At 48.4% G+C, this 18134-nt stretch overlaps 2 protein-coding genes across 2 annotated transcripts; both read left to right on the forward strand.

The window, feature by feature from the left end:
* The first annotated feature begins 512 nt into the window (after nucleotides 1-512).
* ERLEC1 (endoplasmic reticulum lectin 1) lies at nucleotides 513-8833 on the forward strand. Its single transcript, XM_033056246.2, has 14 exons — nucleotides 513-818; nucleotides 1427-1531; nucleotides 1613-1693; nucleotides 2103-2180; nucleotides 2298-2361; nucleotides 3261-3301; nucleotides 4972-5195; nucleotides 6252-6381; nucleotides 6683-6844; nucleotides 7086-7145; nucleotides 7660-7784; nucleotides 8145-8222; nucleotides 8373-8448; nucleotides 8584-8833. Exons 1-14 carry the CDS (start codon nucleotides 513-515, stop codon nucleotides 8653-8655), a joined length of 1602 nt encoding a protein of 533 aa, XP_032912137.2. The 3' UTR covers nucleotides 8656-8833.
* Nucleotides 8834-12544: 3711 nt separating this feature from the next.
* Nucleotides 12545-17897, forward strand: LOC116994636 (toll-like receptor 2). The gene has a single exon (XM_033056487.1). It carries the CDS (start codon nucleotides 12545-12547, stop codon nucleotides 15167-15169), a length of 2625 nt encoding a protein of 874 aa, XP_032912378.1. The 3' UTR covers nucleotides 15170-17897.
* Nucleotides 17898-18134: the final 237 nt, after the last annotated feature.

Consider the following 18134-nt stretch of genomic DNA (forward strand, 5'->3'; position numbering starts at 1 on the left):
CCCTGGCTCACTCCCTCATTCACACTCCTCCCTCACACTCATTCCTTCACTTACACTCCTCATTCAAATCCCTCCCTCACACTTCTCCCTCACGATCATTCCCTCACACTCCTCATTCAAATTTCGCACTCCCTTATACTTCTCCCTCACACTCATCCCCTCATTCACATTTCTCCCTCACGTTCATTTCCTCACATTCCTCATTCTATTCCCTCACACTTCTCCCTCACACTCATCCCCTCACTCACACTCCTCATCCAAATTCCTCCCTCCCTCACGCTTCTTCCCCCTCGCTCCCTCCCTCACACTCCTCCCTCACGCTCACTCCTTCACTCACACTCCTCATTCAATTTTCTCGCTCCCTCACGTTTCTCCTCCCTCCCTCGCTGCCTCCCTGTGTACACACGCTCCCTCACACTTCACTCCCCCTCACACCCCGGCCGCCTCCCCTCACAGCCCGCGCCCCGCCGCTCCCCCGCCGTGCCCTCACCTGCCGGCGGGCCGTGCCCCGGATGCCGCGGCCCGTGGCGGGCGCTGCCCCGGTTGTTGATCGCCGCTGCCGGAAGCCGACGTGGCGGCGGCGCGGCGCGGCCTCGGCGGAGCCGCCGGCCGGCATGAGGGGCTGCGGGCTGCGGCCGCCGAGCCCGGCCCCGGCCCCCCGGAGGGGCTGCGGGCTGCGGCCGCCCTGCCCGGCCCCGGCGCTGCTCTGCGGGCTCCTGGCGGCCGTGGCGGCCGTGGCCGAGGGCGGCCGAGCGCTCCCGCAGCTCAGCGACGACATCCCGTTCAGGGTGAACTGGCCCGGCACCGAGCTCAGCCTGGTCGGTACCGCGGGGCCCGCAGGCCGGGGAGCGGCTCGGAGCCCTCCGAGGGGGGCTTGGGTGGGGCTGGTCCGCCGCCGGAGGGAGCCCGGCAGCCGGGAGAGAATCCCGGGGGATCCTGTGCTGGGAGCGCCGTGGGGAGGGCTGGGCGTGAAGGGGCTGGGGCTGCCGTAAAGGCCTGAAATGGGGGAGCAGGAGTGGGGGCATTCGGAGGGGAGCGGGGATCTGGGCGGGATCGGGAATCTGGAGAGGATCAGGGGTCTGAAGGGGAGAAGGAATCTGGAGGGCAGCAGGAATCTGGAGATGATCAGGGATCTGAAGGGCAGCAGGGATCTGGAAATATGGAGGGGATTGGGGAACTAGAGAGGATAAGGAATCTGGGTATCTGGAGGGGATCAGGGATCTGGAGGAGAGCAGGGATGACTGGAAGTAGAAGATGCAAAGTGAAGGCAGCAGCAAGCAACTCCCAACTAGCTTAACCAAGGCTTGTGGTGTAATTAAGTCCCAGGAAATGCTCTAGATCACCACTCAGGAATTCAGGGGTGTTTCTAATGAGCAGCATTGAAAAAACCCTACCTGGCTGACCCATGGGTTGGTTGTTTTCTCAGCCGACCACTGGTGTCTTGTACAAGGAGGACAATTACATCATCATGACCACTGTGGATAAAGAGAAGTACAAGTGTCTCCTGCCACTCATAGCCAGTGGCAACGAGGTGAGTTATTCTGTAAATAGAAACTGTAGCTGAGTCTTTACATTGTTGGTTTTAATGTCATGAAATGTGCTTTTGTTGCAGGAAGAAGAAAAGGACTATAAGGGTCCTACTCCAGGGGAACTGCTGGAGCCTCTCTTTAAGCAAAGCAGCTGTTCCTATAGAGTATGTTACTTCTGTCTTGTTCATTAGTTGCCAATTAAAAATGTTGCACACCAGTCAAGGTTTAGGGTAGTAAATGAGATACAGGCTGAAACAAGGTCTTTATAACTTTATGCCTTAATATCACTGACAAAATTCTGTGTGATTAAAGATATCAGAATTCAGATTAATGTGTTGCTGTGGCAGCAGTTAAAAATGTGGATTTAAAAAAAAATATTTTCCTTCATTTTGTCTGTGTGAAAGTCAAGGAAGTCTTCTCTGGCATGTTTGTTTGGGCAGCACTGAGTCCACTCGCTGTGCTCTTGGTTTTGAGGCTGCTCCAGCATTTTGCTGCAAAAGCCAGCATTTGGGTGGTTCTGTGGCGTGTAAATCCATCTAAAGATCATGTTTTAAAATGTGTTTTATTTCTAAGATTGAATCTTACTGGACTTACGAGGTGTGCCATGGGAAACACATCCGTCAGTACCATGAGGAGAAGGAAACAGGGCAGGTAGGCTGCTCACATCCCCCTTCTCCACTGGCACCTCCCTGCTGAACTCCTCCAGCAGCCTTGAATTCCCTGAAAAAGCTTGGGAAAAGTGGTAACTGGTGTTTGTTTTGACTGCAGAAAATAAACATCCAAGAATACTACCTGGGGAATATGATAATGAGGAACCCGTTGTCAGAACCAGGTGTGTTTTGGATTATTTCATTCTGCTGATGTTCATGAAATATTTTGGGTTTTAATTATTCCTGCCTGACCAGTATGAGAGCCTTTTGTTAGGGAACTTGGCTCAGAAAAATTCAAGTGTCTAGAGTGGGACTTGGGTGGAAATGTGGTGGCTGAGCCCCAAACTCAAAGAGCAGTTCAGAATAAATGATTTTTGGAGCATTTTTTGCCTGTGAATTAGTTCAAATAAGTCTTATTGTTTTCCTAGAAGTGATTACCTGGAATGCTGCAGTCTCCTGGGGGGGATTTAGTGCTGTTCATCCCACTTCTGGATCCCTGGCTGCAGCCCTGAGTTAGGGATCTCAGTCCTGGAAGGAAACAGGGGGTCAGAACTGCCTTGTTCTGGGGGAGTGGGTGCACAGAACACAGCATGTTTGATTCTAGCCCCCATTTTGTGGGGCTGGATGTTGTGGTGGTGCCTCAGGTCACCACAGCTGAGTCTGTCAGGCTCTTGTCCCTCTGCCCTTCCTGGCTGGGAGGCAGATTGTGTCCTGTGTCCTTTCCCTGCCTCCTCTCTGGCAGCTCCTGCTCCTTCCAAAGCACCTGCCTGTATCCTGTGCAGTTCCCACCCTTCCCAAACAGCTGCAGTGACGTTTCTGCAGCCCTGCCTTGGTGTCAGGGCTGGGTTTGGCCTGTCCTACCAGCTCCAGGTGCTTTTGTGATGAGCTGACGTGTGCTTTGTTCTGTTTGCTGTGGGCCTCAGATCCCTGGTTATCTCCTTTCTTTCCTCTTTTGCACCTGCAAATGGCTCTTGGCAGTGTATAAAGCACCAGCAAATAACACAGACCAGAAAAAACTTCTCTGTGAAATCCCATTTCATTTCAAGTGCACAAACTTACCTCCTTCTTAATTATTCCCTAGATCAAGAAGAGAAGGAAAATTCCAAAGACGATGCAAAAGAGGCAAGTGAAAAACATCTGTTTTAACTTCTGCCATCAATAGTGGAGGCAATTTATAGATGATCATAGAATCCCAGAATGGTTTGTGTTGGAGGGGACCTCAAAGCTATCCAGTGCCACCTGCCATGGGCAGGAACACCTTCCACTATCCCAGGCTGCTCCAAGCCTCATCCAGCCTTGGACACTTCCAGGGATCCTGGGGCAGCCACAGCTTCTCTGGGCACCCTGTGCCAGGGCCTGCCCACCCTCACAGGGAGGAATTTCTTCCTAATATCCAATCTAATGATAAGAGGATGTAATTAGTCCCCTCCCAAAAAGAAGATCAAGAAATGAAATTGTTCCTGAGCTGCACTTCTCTTGCTTTTAATTATCAGTTCCAGCTCAGAAAATTTATTTAGTCTGGCTACTCAAATTACTGACTTACACTTAACACAGCCCTACAGCACAAAATCCCTAAGAGATGGAGCTGACTTGCTTAGAGAACTTGCCCACTTGTTTAGGCCCCAAAACTCCTGAGTTGCTGATTCTGTAGCAAAACAACAGGAATACCTGAAGCATGGTGGAGTTTGGAGTTAGTGAGAGCAGGTTTGACTTTACTGCCAGTTCCCCTTCATTTTCAGGCTGAAATGAAGTTTTTGTGCCTGTGGCCTTTGGAGTAGCCCAGGGTGGTGGTTGTGTAGGGATCTCAGCAATACCCAGGATTAGGGAACAGTTTAAAAGTCATTTTTGGGACAGAACACGGCCTGTTCTGGTGGCAGTGGCATCTTGGAAAGCCAAGAAAACAAAGTGTTTTGCAGTGCAGCTTTTTTTCCCTTCAGCTTCAGAGCAAATTAAGTCTTTTATTGCCTTTTCCTTGGGCAGTATTTATGATGCACTTGCCATGTCAGGATTTCCTGGAATCTCTTATCAGGAAAGGGCATGTTGGTTCTTTAATCTCATGAATGTCTTCACTCATGGTGGAGCAGTTTCTGGGAGGAGTCTGGGCTGGGTGACATGGCTTGAAAGCCAAAGCAGGTGAGGGGCAGAAAGGTCCTGGATCCCTTAAATATCCTGACCCCAGAAATCCCTGGAATGTCCTGGATCCCTGGAGTGTCCTGACCCCACAAAGCACCCCTGTCTTTAAGCACAGACCCCTGTCTGTTCAGCACTGAAAACTTTCAGTAGCTCAAGCAATACAGGTAAAAAAGAGTCAGTTTGTGGGTGTAGGAACTTTGGGAAGCCAGGAACTCCAGCTGCTTCCAGGATAGAGACTTTACCCCTTTAGGGAATTAAGGTCTTAAAGAGGGAGCTGGATGAGACAGGAAGGAGCAAAGCTGAAGAGAGCAGAGTGGGAGGTGTGACACAGTGGGATTTACTCTGTACATATTTATTTTGTACACACCATTAACTCTGTTAGACACAGCCAGGGGTGGTGTGGGATCCTCTGGATAAGGAGCAGCCTGGGCTGGGAATGCTGAGAGGTGTAGTGCAGGTGCTAGAGTGACTTTGCAGGGATTTTTTGGATTCTTTAGGGCCTGGTGCTGAGCCTGGGCAGACCCAGGTGTGGATGTTTCAGAACAGGGTCCGATTTTAACCTGGCAATGTTGCCTCTGCACACAGGAATAACATTTTTTGTTCCAGGGGAGTCTCAGGAGCTCTCCTGTGCTTCTGACCTATTCCTTTCCCTCTCCCAGATCCCCACAAAGAACATTGAAGGGCAGATGACACCCTACTACCCCGTGGAGCTGGGCAATGGCACTCCCTGCAGCCTGAGGCAGAACCTGCCCAGGTCCAGCACAGTGATGTACATCTGCCACCCCGAGGCCAAGCACGAGATCCTCTCCGTGGCAGAGGTCACCACCTGCGAGTACGAGGTGGTGATCCTGACCCCGCTGCTGTGCAACCACCCCAAATACAGGTACAGTGTCCAGAGCCACCCCAAACACAGGCACAGTGCCCACAGCACTTCTGTCTCTTCCTAGTTTATGATTTCTTGAGGGAATCTCAGGAATCTTCATGGCATTTGGAGACTGCAGGTACCACACTTTACAAGTCTATCAAACCAAAAGTACCTTCTGCAGTCATAACCTGAACCTTGATTTTAGCTCCTCCCAACATGAGGAGCTCTCTAGAAGCCATTTCCATATGGAGAATTCACAATTTCAGTGTTATTTTCCAAAAATTAAGTGTAGGCTTCTTGTTTCCTCCCCTTCTCTGAACTGTACCACGTATCTGAGGGAACCCCCTGAGTCTTTGGACCTTCCAAGGGGTGTAAAGAGAACTGCCAAGGGAATGTGCCATACAGACAAGGGGGGATAATGGACAGGATGCCTGGATTTACACAGATGTTGGAACAAGTGAGTATTTAATCAGTGATCTGAAACAGGCAAAATCCTGCATTTTGTGAACACTTGGCAGTTGGAGTTATTAAGTGCTGCTGTTTTTAATGTTTGTTATCCACTGTAAGTTTTCTCATGTGCATGGGTTTGGTTATCTGCTATCTCTGTTATTTGCTGCACTTGTCTGTGGCACTGTTGTGAGCCTTTTAAGCCTCTGTAGCAGTAGGAAAAAAACATAGAAAGTGCACAGGGAAATTGTTCTGTTGCTGGATAAGGATAAAATCTGGAGCTGCTGCCTCCTTCCAAAGGGAAGGCCTGGAAGGGTTGATGCAAACACTGAAAATAAACACACAGGATCATCATTCCCCCCTTACATCACCTTGGTAAAAAAGGAAAGGTGGAGGTGGCAGCCTGGGAATGCTGCCCAGTGACATCACAGGGTTCACAATCCAAATTCCAAGTTCAGTGCCCTTTTTTCCTGCCCTCAGCAGTGCCTCAGCCTCTGGGGCTTTCCCTATCTCATCCAGGGAAGCACCTGCACCACCTGGGCAGCGGCACAGCCAGAAGCTCAGAGCACTGAGCTGATTGCTGTACTTGCAGGTGTCACAGTGACATGTTCTTACCTTGCTGGGCAGGTTCAGGGCTTCCCCTGTGAATGACATCTTCTGCCAGTCCCTGCCAGGATCCCCACTGAAACCCCACAACCTGGAACAGCTGGAGAAGCAGCAGGAAATGCTGAAGATGCCTTTTAGGAGGGTTAAGGAGGTAGGGTTTGTTTCATTTCCTTTCCATCTTCAACACATTTTGTGAGATGATGTCAGTCTTTCATTGGTCTCTAAGACTGTTGAAACCATCTGTAACTCATCCTGTTTGGAAGGAAAACAAAGCAAGTGTGGGCTTCTGATTTAAAATTTTTGTAGCCTACAGTTCACAAATGTGTGAAGGGTTTGACTGGAATTTTCTTTCAGGTAAAATTGACCAAAACAGCCAACCTGCTTCAGTGTTCAGTGACTTCATATAACCTGTAAGACTTTGTAGGGGACTCAGTGGTATCCTTTAATTGCAGGAAGAAATGCCTTCAACGAAAGAAGAGAAATTCTCTTCCATCCACAAGCCTGTGGCTGTTGGGAGCCACCAGCTCTTGACAGTGGGGACAACCCACATCTCCAAACTGACTGATGAGCAGCTCATCAAGGAATTCCTCAGTGGCTCCTACTGCTTCCATGGGGTGAGCAGCAAAGCCACCTGGAATAAAGCTACATGGAATGCATCCTAATTCATGTGCTTGTTTAATTTTGAGCTTCTCTGTTGAAATTCAGTTTATTTGAGCCTGGGTTAACTGAGTGCTACAGCTGAAACAGCAGCTTTAGGGTCTGGGGGGATAAAGGATGGGTTTGGTTTGGGGTGTGCTGTTTGTTTCAGGGGTTTTGTTGGGTTGTTTTTAACACTGAGGTTGTTCCTCTCCCCAGGGCGTTGGCTGGTGGAAATATGAATTCTGCTACGGCAAATACGTCCACCAGTACCACGAGGTGTGTTCCTTTCAGTTCTTTTAATATTATAATTTTATAAGTTATGTTTTATAGTATTTTAAGTTAAACTAAAAATTGAGGGTTTTTTTTAATAAGGTTTTTGAGGATAAATTGTTTAATTAAAGAACGATACTTAAATTATTTCTTTGAACTTAATAATTATTTGTGGTTTGTAATGTGGATTTTTTAATTCAATTGTAAAATATTAATTAGATTTATGAAGAAGGTGAAAAACTTTTGTTTTAAAATGTTTATTTTGGTTTTTTATATATATTATTATCTTTCAAAATTTTAAACTTTTAAGTTTTTTACTATGTGATACTACACACATCTATTTAAATTGCTCACTTATCGTTTCAGTTTTATTATTTAATTTTGGAAGGTTTTTTCACAGCCTCAGGTTAAATGTAGTGGGTTTTTTGGGGGGTTAGTTTAAAATTCTCAGTGGCTAGGGTTCCAACATTCCTGTCAAGGAAACACAATCCTCTGTAGTGATCAACTTTTGCTGTTTCAGGATAAGGAGAGTGGCAAGACCTCGGTGGTGGTGGGCACCTGGAGCAGGGAGGAGCACATCGAGTGGTCGAGGAAAAACGCAGCCAGGACCTTCTACCTGAGAGAGGATGGCACCCAGACAGTCAGGTACCAGCCCAGCCCTGGCAAATCTGGGTTCTGGACACACAAATAAACTGGCAAGAGCAGCAGGCTCAGGTTGCCCCCCAGTCAACATCCCAGATGAGGAATTCAGCACTTTGGGTAGGGCACAGAGAAAAACTATCAACAATGAGCAACTGCAGTGACTGCAATACCACCTATTGCTATATAACAGTATAATATAAAATAATAGTAAAATATAAATTACAGTGTAATGTATTTGTTACTATTGGTTTGTATATTAAATACTTGACCCATGATGAGGTGCTGGATCACACCATGGAACTGCCTGCTTGGAAATGGTGCTGAATACTTCCAAACTCTTCCATTTCTGATCTTTCCTGGCAGGATGGTGTCTCATTTCTATGGAAATGGAGATGTTTGTGACTTGACAGACAAGCCAAGGCAGGTGACTGTGAAATTGAAGTAAGTGGACTTTCACACAGTGATGTTTTGTGCCTGTTTCCTGCTGCTGAAGGCAGGATCTGTTAACTTTATAAAATGCTGCAGGCAGCAGTGAAATAAGTGTTACTGTGTGCTTACTGCCTCCCAACCCCCAAATTCTCCTGTTTCCAGATGTAAAGAATCAGACTCCCCTCACGCTGTGACCATTTACATGCTGGAGCCTCATTCTTGCCAATACATCCTTGGGGTAGGTACAGACACCCTGAGGTCAGGGCTGCTACTGGAGCCCATCTCCAGCTCTGTGTTTAAGTGGCCCCTTCCTCCCAGTGGCTCTCCCCAAGATTCCTGCAGGGCTGAGTTCATGCTTTGGTCTCTCTTCCAGGTGGAGTCTCCAGTCATCTGTAAAATCCTGGATACAGCAGATGAGTATGGGCTCCTCTCGGTGCCCAGCTGAGGACAGCACAGCCCCCCAGGCCAATTCCTGGCATTCCCATGGGAACAGTGTCTGTGAGCTGACAAAGGCCTCACCAGCACAGCTCTCCAAGCTGAGGGACTCGTGAACCACTTGTGTATAACTATGTGTATATAAGAGCTTATTGATAAACTTTTAATGATTAAAACCTTGTCTTGCACTTGCTGCCTGGCTCGTGTGTGACACCTTCCCCCCTCAGCTCAGAAAAGGCACAACTGAAGCTTCAAGGGAGGAGTTCAGCTGCCAGCAGAAGGACAAGGTGAAGCCAACACTTCCTGCTCAGGAGCCACAGCACCACTCCTGGTTTTCCTACTGTTCCTGCTTTCTCCAAACACCAATGTCACCTCACCCTGACTGCTGGGAATTGTATTCTCCTGTCACTGTACCTCACCCCTCTTCAGCTGCTCTTTCTGGGCTGCTTCCCAGGACATTCCATGGATTTATTTATATTTAGCACTGTAGGGTTCATCTTCATATAGTTACTTTGAACATCCTTCCTGCCACCAGGTGCAGTTCCCTGGTGGAAGTTTTGATCTGCTGGCAGTAGGCATTCCTAGAAGAGAGGGACCAGATGAGCTGAAATACTGCTGACAGGAGAATCAGAAGTAGATTTACATTATATTTTTGAAAAACTTTGTAGTGGCCAACACCCAGCAGAGCCTTGAACGTCTGGGGCTGTAGCAACAGTGTCCAGTCAGCGTGTGTTGGTCACTTCCATGTGCCCACCACATTTCCTCTTTTCTGCAGCCCTTGTGCAAGGCACAGGAATTTCTGATGCCTGTGGGGAGGAACCTGCCAGCCACGTGGCAGATGAGTGGGCAAATAATGCCCAAAATACTCCCCTGAGCTGCTGGGCTGTTGCAACAGAACCTGTTTTAGTGTCTCACCAAGCAGAAAACCCAAACAGCAGCAGCAGCATGATCTGGCATTTAAATTGATTCTCACTGCTCTTGCTCATATCCCCAGTTCTGAGGCTCAGCAAGGTGGCAGGGAGAGCTGGAAATGGAAAAGTCTTGTACTGATTCCCCCATTCCCAGCCTTCCTGCCTGCCAGAGGCAGCAGCAGCCATCACAGAGTAAGAAAAGATGAAAGCATTTCACCTTCTGCTGGCTGGATCCCCTCGTTGTGGCTCAGAGCTGTGCAATCCCTCAGGATGGTTTTATTTGGGATCAAGGCTGCCCTGATGAAAGGCTGGAGCCACCCAGCTCTGGGCAGCCTCAGCATCCCCCAGGCTGTGCCAGGGAAAAGGGAACACAACACACTCACACCCCTGCACATCCCTCCTTGTGGTGATTAGATCAGAGGGCAAGCTGAGAAGAGTTATTTCTGTGGAATGTCAGAATTCCCCCCACGAGAGGGAACTCCCTGGCAGGAGGGGGAAGCACATCCCTGACTCAGAAGCCACAGCACCTGGTGCCCCCCAACAGCAGCTTTGCCATGGTGTGAGCAAACAGGCTCTTGGCAAACCCGTGTTCCTCAGCCTCCACTTCCCCTTGCACAGGAAGCTCCACACTCACAGCTATTCCTGCCCAGCACCCACACCCACCTCCAAAAGAAACATTTTTTGCTTCCCCCTCTTCTCCCAGGCCCTCCTGACCAGCAGCTGACTGAGGTTTGCTCCTACACCTTCAGGAGGTAGAGCTGTTCCACACAGACAAGTGCATTTCCAGCTCATAATTATATTTTCATTCAGCACCTAATAAGAAAAGCTCCTGTGAGGTCTGGTGCTGATCCTCTTTGGATTTGAGCAGCTCCTGTGCAGGTACAGCTCTCCTCCATTAAACAATATTTCCAAAAAGCCTTTCCCTGCAGAGAGAGGCAGGACAAGTGGCACAGGACCTGTTTTGGGAATGAAAGCACTGCTCCTGTGCTTGGCCACATGGTGTGGACTTTCCAGCACAGGGAATTCTGCTTGTACCAAAAAGCTGCCTTTTTAACTTTGTCCCTTCCAACCATGACTGGCTCTCTCTGGGATTTTGCTGGCCCCTGTGCTGGGATGGAGCTGTCCCATCTTCCCAAAGGAAAGCACAGCCCGAGGCTCGTGAACTCCACTGCATTTAGAACTGTCCAACTGCAGGGCGTCACCCCGCACTGACAGCAGCAGTGAAAATTCCCCTGACATATCCCAGCTTATCAATTTCCTGCCCCTTCTACCAAAGCAGGTTGGGATCTGTCTGAAGCTCTGTGGGGCAATTCCCAGAACCTGCCACAGCAGGAAAGTGCCCACTCAAACAGCACAAACCACCTCGGGTTTTCCAGCCCCCAGGGCTGGACAGAGGGGCCTCTGGTCTGCCGTGAGTTTCCAGTCACTGGTGGTTGCAAAAGAATTGGAAAAAAAAATTGAAGTGATATGAAGCTCCAGGTAATAACTTAGAGTAAGGTTCTTACCCAGGTGTCCCTGTGGGGCATCAACTGACCCCAGGATGTGATGGCCACTCCTCTGACCTCCCTCCCCACTCAAGCTGCTTTTATACTATTTTCTTTGAGGGAGAGGCAAAGGTGAAGTTACAGTTGATGTCACTTCATGGTTATGAGGACTTTGAGGGACTTTGGCCATCAGGACGGGCTAACAGCACAAGTAACCTGGATTTCTGAGTCAGTGAAGCCAGCCCAGCGTTGTCTGGATCATTCCTTTGGCTCTGTTCCCATTAGTAGTGCTGTTTCTGGCAGAGCATGGCCACAGCACCCCAAGCTCCACCCTTTGCTCGGGGTTCCCCTGGGAGCAGCCCCCCAAGCTCCCTCAGCATTCCTGCAGTCTGTCCCTGCTGAATTCGGTTTCCCAGCTTTTCCCCCCACCTGCGATGCTGTGAAAACCCTCGACACTGTGTTGCATTAAACGAGCAACTTCCACCTTCTATTTCCCCCTCGGCCACGGGTTGGGCAACGCCCGGTAGCGACCCGAAGGGGAAAACTTGACGGATTCCACCGGGGAGGATCATCTCCGGCATCACCTCCTCCTCCTCCTCCTCCCCAACCCGCCCAGCTCTGCTACAGCCCCACAAAAGGCACCGAGGCAGCAGAAAGGGAGGCAGGAGCACCCGGGAGAGCAGGTAGGGGGTGTCACAGGGATGGGAGGGTGCTGGAAGGGAGGACAGAGAGAGGGGGGCATCAATTGATGATGATTTTCACCCCTGTGGGACTGTGGTGACACAGGTGACTCACATGGAGTCTGCACCTGCCTTTCCAGGGAACAAATGCTGCTTGGAGCAGCAGGGTCAGGGACTCTAAAATTATTACTATTAATATTTATTATTATTTATTAATATTAATCATTACAATAATAATATTCAATAATAATAATACTCCCGGCACTGGGAATGCTGTGGGGCACTGGGGCAGGGACCTCTCCTGGCCGCCTCCCATATCCTGCTCCCAAAAAAACTTACCAAACAAATGGTAAATCCTCGGCAGAGCAAAGCTCCAGGGGCTGGCACCAGGGGAAGATCCGAGGTCAAACAATCCCGTGGAGCTCCCTGGGGCGTCGCTGAAGCGGCTGAGCAGGTTTTGGAGGGCTCAGACTTACTTGGTTCTCATGCACTGGGATGGGAGACTGTAAAAGCTGAGCCCCACGGAGCCCTGAGGCATTTCAGATTCTGCAGGGGGAAGGTGGTATTGCAGGGGCTGCCTGGGAAAGAAGAGAAGGAAAAATTCAGACTTTATCTACCACGACCTCAGATGATTAGCACTCTCCTTCAAATCACTGTCTCTTTCTCTCTTACTCTGAAGTAAAATTTGTTTATTTTGCTTGATATAAAGGGATTAATGGATACACCTAACAAAACAATTTATACACTTCAAGTAAATTAGGATTATTTTTAAGGGTATTCACTAACATATTATAATGATGGATTTAACATTTATTTTCTCCAGGATGAGGACCCTTCCTGGCTGCCTTAATTTCTACTTCATTCCTTTCTTACTCAGCGGAGCACACGGATTCCTAACGTGGAGAACACCTCCAGCCTTCCTGGTTTATAACTACTCCTATTCAAATCTCTCCTCTGTCTCAGAAGCACAAGCTCCAAAAACAGCAAGAGCTCTCAATTTCTCACACAATGTCATTGAAAAAATTACCCAGGGAGACCTGGAAGGATTTGACTGGCTGGAAGTTCTGGACTTTTCCTACAATCGGATCAGGGCTGTTGAGCCTGGAGCGTTCCAGAGTCTGCTCAGCCTGGTTTCTGTGGATTTATCATTTAATGATGAGAAGCTGCTTCTGTCAGATCTCCCACCCCACCTGAAGCTCTCACCTGCTGGCAAAACTCCGAGGTCTTTGCAGCTTTTCAAGAATTCTGCCACATCCTCGGGGGCTGCTCTGGAGCCTTCTGCTCCCACCGAGGAGCTGCCACGTCCTGGAGTTCCGTCCCTCCTGCAAATCCTCAGCCCCAGGCTCAGGAGAAGCACAGGGAATCTCCTCAGGAGGGGAGATAGGAACACAACAGCCCCTCCCACAGCCACAGCTGAGCCCACCCTCTGTGGAATTCCCATCAATGGGACACTCAACCTGTCCCACAGCAACCTCTCCCACGAGGAGCTGATGTTAAAGCTGGATGACAAACTCTGCCAAGCCCAGCTGGGCAGCATTTTGGAGCTTGACATCAGTCACAACAATGTAGAATGGGATCTTCTGTCACTGTTCTCCCTGTTCTTCCCAATGGAAAACACACTGTCCATTGATGCCAGCTCCAACAAGTTAACCATTAACATCCTGGATGCCGAGTCCTTCTGTAAGTTCCCGTCCCACCGGCTCTTGTTCCTGAACATCAGCCACAACCCCATCAACAACCTGGATACGCTGTGCCTCCCTTCCAGCATCAAGGAGATTGATTTGTCCTTCACCAACATCAGCCAAATACCCCCGAATTTTGCTCCCAAATTGCTTAACTTGGAAAAAATGTATGTTCATGGAAACCACTTCATCTACACAGCATTCTCAGAAAGCGGGAATTCTCTTCCCAAGTGCGTCCCTCCCCCTGGAACTATAACCATCTCTGCCATCTCCTTGGTCAGGAACCAGGCTGGGACACCCATTGAAAGCCTTCCTGACAAGCTGAAACACCTGGGAATGTCCAACTGCTCCATCGTGGAACTGCCAGAGTGGTTTGCTGACACAGTGAAAGAACTGTTATTTCTGGACCTCAGCAGCAACTACATTTCTGTGCTCCCCAATTTCCCGCCCAGCCTGCAGCACCTCGACATCAGCAACAACGACATCCAAGTCATCGCCCCCAGCCTGAAATCCCTCTCCAACCTGACAATATTTAGGATTCAAAACAACAAAATTGTGGATATAGACACGGAGTATTTTCCATCAGCCTTAAAAGAATGTGATTTTAGTAAAAACAAGGTGAAGGTGCTGTCCTTAACTTCTGCCCTGGAGAAGCTGGAACATCTCAACGTTTCTGGGAACCTGATCACACGTCTGGAGCCTGCTGGCCACCTTCCTGCACTGACCAGCCTGGACAGCAGCCACAACCTCATCCCAGAGCTGCCTGATGGCCTTGGGGAATCCCTCCCAGGGCTCAAGTATTTGAATCTCTCAGGGAATAAGATCTCCTTCCTGCAGGCCGGCTCTCTCCCAGCTTCTCTGGTGGAGCTGGACATCAGCGACAACGCCATCACCACCATCGTGGAGGCCACCTTCAGCCCGCTGACGAGCCTCAGGCTTCTCACTGTCCAAGGGGAGCATTTCTTCTGTACCTGTGACCTGTACTGGTTTGTCAATGTCTACATGCACGAGCCCCAGCTGGAGATCAGGGGCGGGGGGGCTGTGAGGTGCAGCTTCCCCCCGGAGCGCCGCGGCTCCCTGGTGGGCAGCAGCCGCCTGACGCTGCTGCGCTGCTCCCTGGGCGTGCAGCTGGCCGTGACTGCTGCGGCCGCTGGGCTGGCTGTGCTGGCCCTCACCGCGCTCTGCTGGAGACTGGATGGGCCCTGGTACATCAGGATGGGCTGGTACTGGTGCATGGCCAAGAGGAAGCAGTATGAGAAGAGGCCAGAAAACAAACTCTTTGACGCCTTCATCTCCTACAGCGAGTATGACGCCGGCTGGACCAAGGAGAACCTGCTGGAAAAGCTGGAAAACGACGGGTTCAGGATATGCTACCATGAGAGGGATTTCAAACCGGGGCATCCTGTGCTTGGGAACATTTTTTACTGCATAGAGAACAGCCATAAAGTGCTTTTTGTTCTCTCTCCCAGCTTTGTGAACAGCTGCTGGTGCCAGTACGAGCTGTATTTTGCCGAACACCGGGTCCTGAATGAAAACCTGGACTCCCTCATCATGATCGTGCTGGAAGATCTCCCACCCCACAGCATCCCACAGAAATTCAGCAAACTCAGAAAACTGCTCAGAAGGAAAACCTACTTGAAGTGGAGCCCTGAGGAACACAGGCAGAAAATGTTCTGGCATCAGCTAAAAGCTGTCCTAAAAACAACCAACGAGCCGCTGGTGAGAGCCGAGAACGGATCCGCTGTGGAAATGCAGGAGCTGGAATAAGACACAGGGAACCTTGAGGGCTGGAAAGCCTGTGCTCAGATAAAAGTATTCACCTCCTGCAAAGGCTGCTGTGGTGCCCAGGGGTTTGGATCAGCCCCAGGAGAGGCTCCCAGGGGGACTGCAGCACTCCCGGTATTCCCTCTAATAAGAATCCCAAAGAGATGAGAGCCGAGCACTGATAAAGAACCTTTTCCTCCTGGATGCCTGAATTTGTCCAGCTATTCCCAGCATTTCTGCAAGTGCTGTGGCTGTCCCCTGAAAGGAAGAACTGCTCAGGCCACAGTGCATGTCCTTGCTGCTTTCCTGGCAGATGGTGGCAGCGAGAAGTGGTGTCTTAGGACTGGACTGAAGTTCTGGGACAGCTCAAGGTGGGAACAAACCCTGTGTGCAGGTAAGAGAGCCACAAACCCCACTGGTGCACAGGGAGCAGCTCCTTTCTGTGCTCTGGTTTAAAGCTGAACTTAATTTAGCCCTCTGAGAGAGGCTAAACCCACACTGCTACAGACTTTGGGTTCAGTGACTGCTGGGAGAGATGAGACTTGAAAACCTTTTGTAAATTCAGAATAAAATATACAGCCAGACAATACAGAAAGGAGAGCTGAGTGTGGTGGTCTCTGCTGTCAAATAACTGGGGTGAGCTTTGTTTAATCACAAATCTCTGGAGAGTAAGCAAGTTCTGCACATTATTATTTAGATTTAGGGAAGTTCCACCTTCACCCTGACCCATTTCCAATAGATTCAGTGCCACCTCTGCATGGTCCTTGCCCTCAACTAGTGCCACTTGATAAATTTTATTTATTGTGCCTGGGAAAAAAACAAAAGAAATTCAGCTGATCCAACTTTGACAGGGAGATCAACAGACTGTGACAGAAAATAAACACCAGGTGAGGACAAATGATTTGGTTTAGCACGACTTGCTCCTATGAGTAAACACAAACAACTTCCCAGCAGAAAATCCCAAATCCAGGAATGCAGCATGTCTGGAACACTGACTCTGATCAGCTATGAGCTTTCATATATTAGGATAAAACCCACAATCCTGCAGACCAGCAGCTGAAAAAGCCAACTCTTTACACCACAGAGATCTAGGGCTTAAAAAGACTGTGAATTATACAAACGTTACAAATATTTTTGTTCATTTAAGCAACCAGAAGTCACTTGCTAATGAGACTAATGAGCCCCAAGTAATTAAACAGTTGTTTTTCTAATAACCTTTATGCTTTCCTTTTGCTAAAGCACTCAGTGGTCACATTTCTCACCTCCTCTCTTCCCCCACATTTCCCACCTCCACTGCTGCTTCCCTCTCAATTCCACTGCTGCTTGTTAACCTTGCAGTGACTCTTTACTGGAGCTTCACTGGTTCTTTACTGGTTCTGTGCTCAGAAGGCTTCTGACAGAAGAGGCTAAGGGAAAAAAAGGAGAAGTTATACTCCAGAAGAGTCTAAACCAATTATTTTATCAAAATTTTGATTCTTTCAGTCCACAATTCACTGCAGTTGTACCTGCTTTCAAAATCCAATTTCCATTTGCTACATCCATGAACCTCCCACAAAACAGCTATTTGGTGCAGCTGGCTACTTAAACGAGGTTTTGTTCCTCCTGCTGATTGAAAGGTGTTGCACCTTCTTACTGGCACTATGACACTGTACAGATGAACACCAGTATTAATGACACAGGTGGTGTTAAGGGCACCAGGAGTGAACAGAGAGCAAATTACAAAGAGCTTGGGTGGGGCTTCAGTTCTTCTGTCACACAAAGGCAATAAAACCTCCTGCTTGGCCCCTTCTTGCTTTACTCTCACATGAATACTCAATGCAGATGTTTTATGAGGTGTGAGTGGTTTAATTTTGAAACATGGGATGAAGTTCCTGTGAGCTAAAGGCACAGGAGAAGTTGCACAGCAACACAGCAAACCCCAAAAACTGCCTCGTGTGTATTTTTCCCTCCAGTACAATTTGTACTGAAGAGAAATTCAAATACAGAACAGTCAAACAAGATCTTTTCATTATCTTTTATACTTGGTTTAGAAAGAACCACATTATTCATTCAGAGAAAAAAGAAAGAATTTGGGCAGAGAGAAAAGACTTACGGAAATAATTTCCATTTTACATTTGTATTAGAAAGTCGTTCACACTGATTTTATTGCAAGGAAGCTGGTTTGAATTATTCAGAATTAATTCATACTCAGTGTTAAACAAAGAACAGTTTAGTTAACCAAAAGCCTGACCCAACAACTCACAGACAGCAATGATGTGGACATTTTTTGTTTCTGAAGTAACAAATCACGTTCCCATCACTGACACTTTCCTGAAGATGTGGCACTTTCCTTTAGCAAGGCATCAAAAGCCTGTGGCACAATAATTTTGGAGACACTGAGGCTGAAGGCCACAGAAGCTGAAAGGTGATTTGCCTGTTTGGAAGAGATCTTAGAGCAAGAAGTGTCAGGAATTTAAATTAAAGCCCCTGAATTGCTCTGTCTCCCAGGGAATTCCCACAATAGGATACAACACAAATGGGTGAATTTATTTTAAAAATACTTAAACCTCTGTGACTTGCTCACTGTGTAGACCAACAGACAAAATTTCCAAGCAGACAGATGAAATCAAACTGATGTTAGACTTAACAAAACCACAAAAACTTGTCGTTCTGGTTTCAGAAATGTTAATAGCTGTCAGTTCTGCCTTTGTATAAATCCCAGTTTATACAAAGTCATGGGCAAAAGAGCAAGCAGCAACACGACTGCAGCTGACCAGTTAGGGAATTCCAGAGGTGACTGTGCTCCTCCTGGTGCATCAGTCACAAAGTATTGCAAAATTCACCTTTACCCTCAAATAATGCAAATAATTAGGTAGTGCATGGTTATTTCTATCAGATGTAAAACACTTCTCCAAATTATTTTGGGGAACAGAACGCCACCACCATTAAAATCAATGCCCAGCAGATATTAATATACACACTGCAGAGG

This window comes from Catharus ustulatus, chromosome 3 (genome assembly GCF_009819885.2).
Source record: "Catharus ustulatus isolate bCatUst1 chromosome 3, bCatUst1.pri.v2, whole genome shotgun sequence".
In the NCBI taxonomy this organism is placed as follows: domain Eukaryota; kingdom Metazoa; phylum Chordata; class Aves; order Passeriformes; family Turdidae; genus Catharus; species Catharus ustulatus.

Excerpts from the sequence above, each read along its gene's own strand:
- ERLEC1 (XM_033056246.2), top strand. The coding sequence starts at position 513 with ATGCCGCGGCCCGTGGCGGGCGCTGCCCCGGTTGTTGATCGCCGCTGC. Across the intron at positions 1,532-1,612 it reads TCATAGCCAGTGGCAACGAG|GAAGAAGAAAAGGACTATAA; the intron begins GTGAGTTATTCT and ends CTTTTGTTGCAG. Across the intron at positions 8,449-8,583 it reads CTTGCCAATACATCCTTGGG|GTGGAGTCTCCAGTCATCTG; the intron begins GTAGGTACAGAC and ends TCTCTCTTCCAG.
- LOC116994636 (XM_033056487.1), top strand. The coding sequence starts at position 12,545 with ATGAGGACCCTTCCTGGCTGCCTTAATTTCTACTTCATTCCTTTCTTA.